We start from the raw sequence: 10,551 nt of genomic DNA, 5'->3' as shown, positions 1-10,551 counted from the left end.
CTTTACCCCCTTATGGTTTAGCCCACATGCGGATTACGCCCTGAACTTTCAAATATCACCAGATAACCCCCTGTGGTTGATGGAGTAATATGCACCGTTAACACCGTGAATGGCAGACGTAAAAAGACCAATTTGCCCTTGAATATATATATATATATATATCGAAGCTTGCTTACCAGTTTCACTTCCAAAAGTCGTGCATCTGAGAAGAGGAAAGTGAAGAGAACTAGGGTTGTTCAATTGAACAAATTAGGGTTGTTCGATTGAACAAATTAGGGTTTCAATCGAACGAAATAGTGTATAGATTTGAGAAAGTAGGGCTTCGATTGTTCGATTGTCACTGATTTGGAGATTTACGAAGCAAATGAAGCCCAAAAGTTCAAGAAGAATAAGTTGTAAGGTATTTTTTCGATCATTGCCTTTTATTTTGTGTTTCATTCAATTCGACTTGCTGATATATATATATATATATATATGTATGTAAAATGTTAGTTGATGTACTTTTTGTTGCTGTATACTGTGGTTCCGTATGTTTTGTATATTAAGGTTTGTGTGCCTCCATTTTTCGTACCATTAGTGGTTAACTTTTTGTCATGGCACTGTGTGCGATGTAGTTGTTCATATCCTGTTGCTATGATGGTTTTTTGTATATATAAAGTTGTTCATATACTGTGGTCCACTATGGTTGTTTGTTTATTTGTAGTGAATGATGTGAGTGTATTATTTTGTTTGTTTATTGTCATTGTGTTTTGTGTGGGGTATGCACTAAAAAGGTACAGTTTATCCCTAATTCTCAGTGTATTACTTTGTTTGTTTCGTTCTTCAATTAACTTTTAATTTTATGCCTGAAGAATAGTTTTTTTAATCCTATTACTTTAAACTTTTATATTCTGTTTCTGTTTTGTGTAATCTGTTTGAGGATTAGGGATTATTTATTATTTTAATTTATGTTGGTTACATGCATGACTATATCTTTGTTTATGGTTTAGGGTTGTGGGTTGTGGTCCCAAAATGTATTGATGAAAGTCTTTTCTACTTTAGGAGTGAATGCTGAAAATGTCAAACAAATTCATAACTGTTCAAATGCACCATGGGGGCCATTTTGTCTTTCATCCACATGTTGTTTATGAGGGTGGTAGGGTGAATGAAATAATTAACTGTGACCTTGACAAAATGTCTATCTTTGAGTTAAGAGACCTTTATTTATGACCTGGTTGGTGGAAAATGAGCAAACATAGATATGTACTATACATGGCCTGATTATAGTTTAAATGTTGGGTTGAAAGCAATTTACAGTGATGCTGATGTGATGAAAATGCTTGAGGCTTATAAGGGTTTGGATTATATAGTTGTTTATGTAGAGAAGGATGTAGATCCTATTATGGTTTTGACATCCAATGATGAGTTGTTGTCTGATCCCAATAGTGCAGAACAGGGTGGTAATGCCATATGTGGTACTGACATAGGCATTATTGATATAAACTTGTCTGATATTGACATCATAGTTGATGACATTGGGAATGACTCAGATGATAGTGCAAAGGTAGCTGAGGGTGAGGATGTGGGTAAGGGATGTGAGGGTAGTGATACACAACATAAGGGTAATGATACACAACATGAGGAGGGGTTGGTTGAAACATCTGTAGAGTTATACCCTACTGCAGATCACAGATACTGGTTGAGACATGTGTATAGTAACTTCAAGACAAAATACAGTGGTTATGTATTGAAAGACCTGTTTTGGAAAGCTGCATCAACTGGAAATGTGCATGAATTCAATTATTGGATGAAGAAGATTGAAGAAGCTGATCCTAAGATTGGAAATAGGAAGACAGTTGTTGAGTGGTTGAGGGAGACTGATCCTGCTTTGTGGGCAAGGTCATATTTTTCTCGAATGAGCAAGTGTGACATCCTTGTGAACAATTTGAGTGAGTCATTCAATTCTTACATTCTAGAAGCCAGAGAGCTACCAATAATCTCCATGTTTGAATGGATTAGAAGGAAATTGATGCAAAGGATTCAAGTTGAAAAGGATGGAATGGCAAAATACAGCGGTGAAATTTTTCCCAATATTCATGACAAACTTGAGAAGTTGAAGGTGGAATCAAGGAACTGCTTTGCAACTTGGTGTGAACAATTGGAATTTGAGGTTGATCATTTTCAGAGGAGGTACATAGTGGACCTAAGTACTAGGACATGCAGTTACAAGAGATGGGATTTGTCTGGTTTGCCTTGTAATCATGCCATCAGTGCAATTCAAATCAATCATGAGCAGCCAGAAGCCTATGTGCATGAGATGAGTATTACAGCAAGTCTAGGTACTTGGATACTTATGCATTCATGATACACCCAGTTCCAAACATGCATGAGTATAAGGGGGGTGGCCAGAAATTGAATCCACTAGAAGCAAAGAAATTAGTAGGCAGATCAAAGAAGTTAAGAAACAGACAAGCAGATGAGCCAAGAAATCCACACAAGGCATCAAGAAAGAACATCAATGTCACATGTGCTAAGTGTCTGCAGAAGGGGCACAATCAGAGGTCATGCAAGAACAAACTGCATCCTAAATCTAAAATGGTGAAGGTTATTGTATACTTATGCATTCATTTATTGTATACATGTTGTTATTTGTTTGTTCTATACTTAATTTATTATATACTTAATTTGTTTGTTGTAGCAACGATGTACTAGTGGCAATCATCTCAGCCTGCATCAACTCCTACTCTTACTCCTACTCCTACTCTTACTCTAACAACAAACATCCCATCGAATGAGGTAACCAACTTTTAATGTTGACTTGTAACTTCAAGTAGGAAACTAACAATAGTTTGCCCAATTTGTTCCTAATTGGAAATTTTTTTGCCTCAGATGTCCAGTAACATCCAAACTAGAAGAGGAGGCCAAACAGTATCTCAGCCACCAAAGTACTGCTTCTATTGGACTGAAAATGAGGAGTACTAGGTCATCTACTCAGGTAACTCGCTTGTTTATATAACCAACTTTTTAATTTTGTATCTTTTCAGTTTGTTAATTAAAAATGTTGTTGCAGCCCACAAAACTACCAACCCATGGTGGAAAGGCATCAAGTGGTTCTAGTAAAGGACCTGAAATCACAGTTGGTGGGAGGGGTAGAAGTAGAGGACCAATTAATACATCTATATCTGTAGTCAATGTTGGAAGAACTGGAGTGAATGCTAATGTTAGAGGGCATGTTGTTTCAGTAACTTTTGTACTAGAGACAATCAAAGCAAGGAGACTGGACAAAGAACTGGCAACTGGGCCAAAGTAGACTATAGGATTACCTGTTATTATTTATGATTTTATAATAAAACAATACTGTGGGATGTGTTGTGTTTGTATTTAAGCTAAGAAAGGATAGACACACACTTATAGTTATGGTTTTTGTATATAGAGTTATGTTTTGTATTTAGAGTTATGGTTTTGGTATTTAAGCTATGTTTTGTATTTAGAGTTATGGTAATGCAGCATACTTCTGTAAATAAATTGGTATTGAATAGCATTCAGCTTGCTTGGTTCTATTTTTCCAAAAACACTTTTCAGAAAATTCTACTTTCTTATTTTCTGTGTTTTTCTTTGTTTTTACTGAATTTTTTTAATATTTTAAGCAATTTTTTTACTTTTTAGACACATCTAACATAAATACACCTAAAAAATAAACAAATTGTAAAAAAAAATCTGTTAAAAATTAACTAAATACCAAAAATACAAAAAAAAATACAAGAATTCAGTACATTTTTTTGTATTTTTATGTATTTATTAATTTTTAAAAATATTTTTTCGTAAATTTTTTACTTTTTGGATACATCTAAGTAAGGTGCATATAAAAAAGTAAAAAAAAATGTTTAAAATTTTAAAAATATTCACTAAGAACAAAAAAAAAATACGAAAACCAAAAAACTCAATTTTCAAAAAACTTAATCTAGAAAACTCAAACCAAACACACTGATTGTGAATCTCAGTTTTTTTTTTTTTTTTTTGTCATTTTTGTTCCATTGCCTCAAGTGCATTGTTTTGGAATGAGGTCTGTTATTTTGCAAATCAACTTAGTATGGTTACCATTGCTTCAAGTATACAGTCAGTTTGTTTGTATTGGAAATATTGGTTGTATATTTTGTATTGGAATGTAGTAAAAGAAATTAAGAATTTATTGATTTTTTTTCAATTAAACTCTTGAAAGTCCCCGTTTATGGAATTTGTGTCATTGCTTTCTATTTTTTTATTTTTTTTATTATAGAAAAAAAATTGGAGGGTGGTGTTTTTAAACCAAACTTCCAACCACCAGATTGGACATGTGTTACGCACGCCCATGTAAATATTGTTAGTATTTTTTGTGATTTATTTTTGTGTACTTATTGATTGATTTATTGATTATTATTTTTCGAAAGTGGGAAAGTACTATGGAAGGTGTACCAACAATTACTACCTAATTGCTTTAACTGAAGTTAGAGATGTCTCAAATTACCAATTTTGCAGTCAATGAAGGTAAATAAGAATAATTTAAGAAAAAAAAATTAAAAAAGTTGATAAAGAAGCCACAACAGCCTTTGCATACACTCAATCGTTCCTATTTTCAGATTTTTTCTTGATCCTGTGTCAGACCATTTTCAAACCACACAATGACTCAACAAAACAGTTCTGGCAAACGGCTGCTAAATGCATACAAGAACACCACCCATGACCTATTTCAGAAAATAAATGATAACCACCTGTTGCGCAGATTGCAAAAGACATTTCAGATAAGGAAAATACATTTTATTGCTCTGAAAAAACCTACACTCAATATAACACACCCATCAAATGAATGTTTGAATACCAATTAAAAGTGGTACCAAAATATGGAGGAAGCAATTTCCTGAAATTCTCAGATATTAATAAATTATAAGAAGCACATAATGAACTGCGTTCAATGCAGTGGCCACCCTAGCACTTGAGGAGACCAAAACAAGGGTTTGACCAGACAACAATCTCTATTTCTAGGCTGCTTCTACATTGTGTTCACCATGGCTAAACACTCCTTCAAGAAATTCTGGAGCTGTGATGAGTATATGTTAGGGAATTTCCTGTAATGGTCTACATGAGGAGACGAGCCGAAGTTAAAAGAGAACACTTTTCTTCCGATCCTCCTCTGTTCCTCAATAAACTGCTCTACTGACTGCGCTGGAATGACTTTATCAGCTGTACTATACAGGTAAAGCTGAGGACAGGGAGGCTGGTTCTTCACTAGCGTAGAGATAACCTTTTTCAACCTCCTGTTGAGGAAGAGAGAAATTTTGGTTATGATTGCTTGTTCACTTCTTGTGATCAATTTCTGAAATAGATGACTAATCAAAACATAAATATAGTTGGGTCATAAACAGAAATACTCACTCATTTACATCAGGCAAGTTAAGAAGGAAAGAGAAGAGCTTCTCAAATACTACCAGAAGCACCGTTTCAATTAGCAAAGGCTCCTTCTGTTGTGTCTTGGAGAGACTCGCTTCACTTTTTGTGCCTTCTCCAGCCTTGGTAGATGGATATGTTGATGAGCTGTGCTTTTTTAGCAGGGCAGCAGTAAATCCAGCGGCCCAGACCTACAATTACAAAGGTTGTGTTCTTAAGAAACGAGTAAAAATGAAAAGCCAACAACATCCAGCATGTTTTATTATCAACAAAGGGAGCAATAAACTGAAACTCTAAAATCAGAGTGTATAAAAATGTAAAATCAATTCATGCTTCAAAACCGGTTACCATAAAGTTTAACAATGTTTAAATTCAATGCAAATGTACAAAGATCTTTGTGGATTATTGACAAAATGAAATTCCTACCCTCTAGGTAAATACTATCAACAAGGCATGATTGTGAAGTACGTAACATCAGAACAGAAAATGAAACAAGCAGAAGAACAAAATGGTAAAGTGTGCTCTCTGCAAGCAAATACAAAAGGTCAAACAAGGAACAAAACGATTATGCACATTTAGAATCACAAACACTTGTGTTCCATATTTTTTTTTTTTACTTTAATTAATGATTTTTGGTTTATATTGACATTAGTACCAAAATTATACAATACTTGTGCCCCTTGTGTGAATGAATTAGTAAACTTCATACATGTTTAATTATTTCATTATTAGGGTACATATTAATTTATATAGATTTTAGTTTTGTTTGCAAACACTTCTGTGCGTTTCCAAAACATTTTATAATTATTTCATTATTAGGGTACATATGAATTTCTATAGATTTTAGTTTTGTTTTCAAACACTTCAGTGCTTCCAAAACATTTTACCATTTCCTTCATGTCTCCAAATCATTTTTGAAATATTTTCATTTCCAAGCTAATTGAAACAACATATTAAAATGAAATGTTGATCCTTGGGAAGAGCTAACTAAGATGGGTTGAGTGCCTAGATGTAATATTTTACCATACAAGCATGTATGTGTATTGTGAATACTTAACTTGGCAATAAAAATGTGGCTAAATGTTTTATTAGGGTATAGTTAATAATGGTGATGTACTCCTAGGTATTTTACAGGTCATAAAAAACCAAATATTCTACATTGGCACAAAGATTGGCACAAAGATATAGCTCCATTTACTGTAGTATCTGATCAAGACAGGTAGACCAGGACCTATTAAATCAAGCACGTAACTCCAATGAAAGCATAAAAATGGCCATGAAAGTATTAACTCATAAATTATTTAGTTTTTATTTTGTAGTGGGTATGGAGGGAGAGCAAAAAGCTGTGTAAACTTCATGCACAAATATAAGAAATACAGGCCTAACTTTAAAAGATGCTACAGAAGTTACAAAATGACTATTAGTTTTCTTAAATGGATTTTTTTTCTTCAGAACTATCAGTTTTTTTGTTTTCCTAACTCATAGTTTCTCGTAGCAAAATATTCTCCTACGTCAGCCATCACCATCCATAGAGCCAAACATTCCAATCAGGGGTTTAAAAAAAATTAACAATTCTGCTTGGGAATGATATTGAACTCAAAGCTCAACAAGAATTGAATGATCCATATATTCAAACCAAAAAAGAAGAAAGGATTCCTAGGAAACAAAGGTATAACCCAGTTTGTTCTTGGAAAGATAGGACGAATGAGAGGGAAGGAAAAATGCAAGAAGATAGTAACAAAGGAACCAACTGAAGCCAACAATCAAAAACTACTACAGAGCCATTGATCCAGAGATAATCAATCAAAAACCTCAATGAATTAAACGTAGGAAACTAATTGCTGCAAGGTAAACAAACAGAAATTCATTTTTTCCTACAATAATTAAAGCTAAGGACTTTGTCCCAAATTTGTGAATACATAGAAATTTAATAATATATCACAATTTTTTATACTTTCAAAATCAAATAAATAATAAACAAAATTTGAATTATGTAATAATAAAAAATGGTTTTGGCACCTTAGGATTTATATCTGGGTCCCCACCCGAATCAACAACACATCCCTTGATCTTCATCAGCAAGTCCTGTCTACCTTGCAAATTATCAAGAATGGCTCCATAGCTGCAAAACAACAAAAATACATTGTGACTTAAAAAACAATATAGTACCTTAAAGGTCAAATTGAAAATGCTACCATTTGTGTTGGAACATTGTGGCTCCAAACTGAATAAGATCTTGAAGTATACAAAACAATCAAGTATGATTGATCTTCAAAGATATCTACATTAATTCTTACATGCCATAACAAATTCTTGTCCTTGCCTTTTACCCCATAAACTAAAAATAAAAAATTGAAAAAGAGAAATGGAATTTACAGAAAAACAGGATCATATCAAACACATGTGCATAAAAGTACTAAAACTAATAGTTGGAGTAAATTTCAATCAATCTCTAATAATTGAAGTAAATTTCAATCAATCGAATAGAGCTATATATATAAAAGATCATACAACGAGTTGATCAACCTACGCAAGCCAACCGGTATTGCTGAAGGTATGGAAGATCAAAACCCTTTCGCGCCCGTCCTTCTCTGTCTCGGCCAACCACGAACCGAGCTCTCGTGCCAAACCAGAGATCCTCTCCTGCAATCTCCTCCCCAAATCAAACGAAAGCACATCATTCGCCGAAGCAACAAACGTCACGGCATTAATACCCCTCGAATTGTACAACTCCTTATACCTCCTCAAGTGCTTAGGCTTCGCTCCAAGCCAACCCAACAACACCACAGTCACCACGGGCCCTTTATCCCCCACAATCCCTGTATCTCCGCCATTAACGCCCTCCAAAGCTCGCTCAAAGTACTTGTCCCCCGAATCGGAAACAATTGGAACGAATTGACTGCCGGAGAGTAAAGAATCGGAGGTTTGCGATGCCGGGAGAGACTGGAAGAACCCTAAAGGGCTCGAATTTGGAGGAGAGATCGATGAGTGAAAACGAGTGGAACAAAAGGGGGTTGTTGTGGCGATGAGGCGATTGGAGGGAGATTGTGGAAGCGGAGGGAGTGAGATTTGGCGACATCGAGGAGGGTTTGGGAGGGTGATACAGTACTTGAGAGGGTGTGATTTGAGGAGAACCGAGCTCGGAAAATGGCGATTCAGACCTGACGAATTCAAGATTCTGACAGAAGTTTCCATGGATTTGATAATTGGCAAGCGAGAATTGCCAATCACGCACTGTCACTGCCATTGATTCGATTCGTGGCCATCTTTGGGAAGACCGAAATCGATGATCAGATTGAACTAGGCCAATTGATATTGACAAGTGGAGTGATTGTTTACAGAAGAAGCAAAGTGGTTGGATTTTTCACGGCGGTGGCAGCGGAGGGAGGAGAACGGTGGCGCCGGCGAATACTGTAGATTTTCAGGGAGGCCTTAGGGTTTCGGGGTTGGACAACTTATTTATGAGTAATGTTGGAGATGTACATTTTAGATGACTGTAGTCATTTTTAGATGACTGTAGACAATGTCATATTGTCTCGTTGTGAGTCCCAAACGAACATTTTAAATTCATGATAGTACAATAAATAGAGTTAGTTATCCGTTAGGAGGAAATGAACATGAAACGCTCATAATTTGATACCGTTTATGGTTAGCCGCTCACATTTATGGTTTTATTTTTAAAATCAATGTTTTTAATTAATTTATTTATTTTGAAATGCAATTTTTTTTTTATTTCTTTGTTTACATTAAATAAATGAGTCTATTTTTTTTTTTTTGTAAGAGACAAAAACAAAAATAAATGTTTGATATATATATATATATATATATAAATGTTATGAAAATAAATGATATATATATGGGGTCAATTATAGGAAGTGAAAGAGGTTGATGAATTTCTCAATAGCTCTCTGAAATGGCTCTTTCTCTCTCTAAAGTTCTGCTCTCTAAGGGTAACAATGGTAACCTCGAAGGTAAATCCTCCGACGAAGAGGACCACCTAAATCGCAGTACTAAGAAAATCAAAGAGTTTACTACCGGCGATGATGATACCATGTTAGATAACCCCACTCCTGTAGTTCAAGCAGAGCCTCTAGATAGAGAGTTAGTTTTAGAAGTCAACAAATCAATAAAGCCCCCCATTAGATCTTTTAAGGATGCTCTAGTTGATCGACGACTCAACGAGAGACCGTTTGATGAGGGTTTGGATGATCTATTGACAGATGATGAATTCAAAAGTGAGGAAGATGAGATTGAGGGGGAAGATGTTGACTATGAGGTTGAATCCTTTGGTATTCCACGAATCTCACCACCCAAGAAGGTTTTGGCAAAAATCAGGAGGCCATGGAAGAACTGCCTTATAATTAAACTGATGGGCAAGAAGCTTGGGTATTGTCACGACCCAAACCCGCCCCTATGGGTTTAGCACCGTAACCGGCCAATAATCCGAGATTACCGAAGGCCTGTTTAACAGTAAAACAGTAATACAGAGTACAAGGGCTGGCGGAAGCCAAAGCAGTAATGAAAAGGTGTCCAATGAGCTGTGACAGTCTGTATGCAAAAAGACTTTTCATAACATATTCACATTCAGAACAAAAACAGTATATACATACATCATATACAATCATTCAGGTTAAGGACCAAGTCCCTACCATAACAGTACAGTACAGTACAAGTCTATACAGTTTATACAAAACAGAAACAGAAACAGAAAGGGAGAATCTAAAACACCCCCAAGCAGCCTTAGCTTGGCAGCACTTGGAACCTCATAGTGAGGCACGTTGGTTGGCTTGACAAAAAGAGAGTTTAACCCAACGCTCTTAGCTCCGATCCGATGCCTGGACACCTACATATATATATATATATATATATAAACAGTAAGGTAAAGCCCAGTGAATAACATATGTGTAAAGAGGTTAAGAATGAATGTCCTTTCAGTATTGAAAACAGTCATTTATTAGTATATTAGTCATTCAGTTTGTGGCTCATAATTCATGCCGTAACAATCATTCAGAAATTATAATAGTCATATATGGTACATCCAATAACAAAACAGTACAGTAGGTCTTAACAGACCGAACAGTCAGTTGATGGCCATCATATCAGTAAACAATAGCGGTTCCAAACATGGGAACCGGCAGAGATCTCTGTGAC

The 10,551-nt window shown here is 35.3% G+C and overlaps 1 protein-coding gene across 1 annotated transcript; it reads right to left on the bottom strand.

Annotated features, from left to right (window-relative positions):
* Window positions 1-4,751: 4,751 nt before the first annotated feature.
* On the bottom strand, window positions 4,752-9,035 carry LOC114318810 (alpha/beta-Hydrolases superfamily protein). Its single transcript, XM_028265773.2, has 4 exons — window positions 7,931-9,035; window positions 7,420-7,522; window positions 5,389-5,591; window positions 4,752-5,270 (listed from the first exon to the last, which is right to left on the bottom strand). The coding sequence occupies exons 1-4, from the start codon at window positions 8,593-8,595 to the stop codon at window positions 5,006-5,008; spliced, it is 1,236 nt and encodes a 411-aa protein (XP_028121574.2). The 5' UTR covers window positions 8,596-9,035; the 3' UTR covers window positions 4,752-5,005.
* Window positions 9,036-10,551: the final 1,516 nt, after the last annotated feature.

The sequence above is a fragment of the Camellia sinensis genome, chromosome 1 (assembly GCF_055761805.1).
Source record: "Camellia sinensis isolate YWXY chromosome 1, ASM5576180v1, whole genome shotgun sequence".
In the NCBI taxonomy this organism is placed as follows: domain Eukaryota; kingdom Viridiplantae; phylum Streptophyta; class Magnoliopsida; order Ericales; family Theaceae; genus Camellia; species Camellia sinensis.
This window is presented reverse-complemented; position numbering and strand designations above follow the sequence as displayed.

Excerpts from the sequence above, each read along its gene's own strand:
- LOC114318810 (XM_028265773.2), bottom strand. The coding sequence starts at position 8,595 with ATGGAAACTTCTGTCAGAATCTTGAATTCGTCAGGTCTGAATCGCCAT. Across the intron at positions 7,523-7,930 it reads AGCAATACCGGTTGGCTTGC|CTATGGAGCCATTCTTGATA; the intron begins GTAGGTTGATCA and ends GTTGTTTTGCAG. Across the intron at positions 5,592-7,419 it reads ACCCAGATATAAATCCTAAG|GTCTGGGCCGCTGGATTTAC; the intron begins GTGCCAAAACCA and ends TTGTAATTGTAG.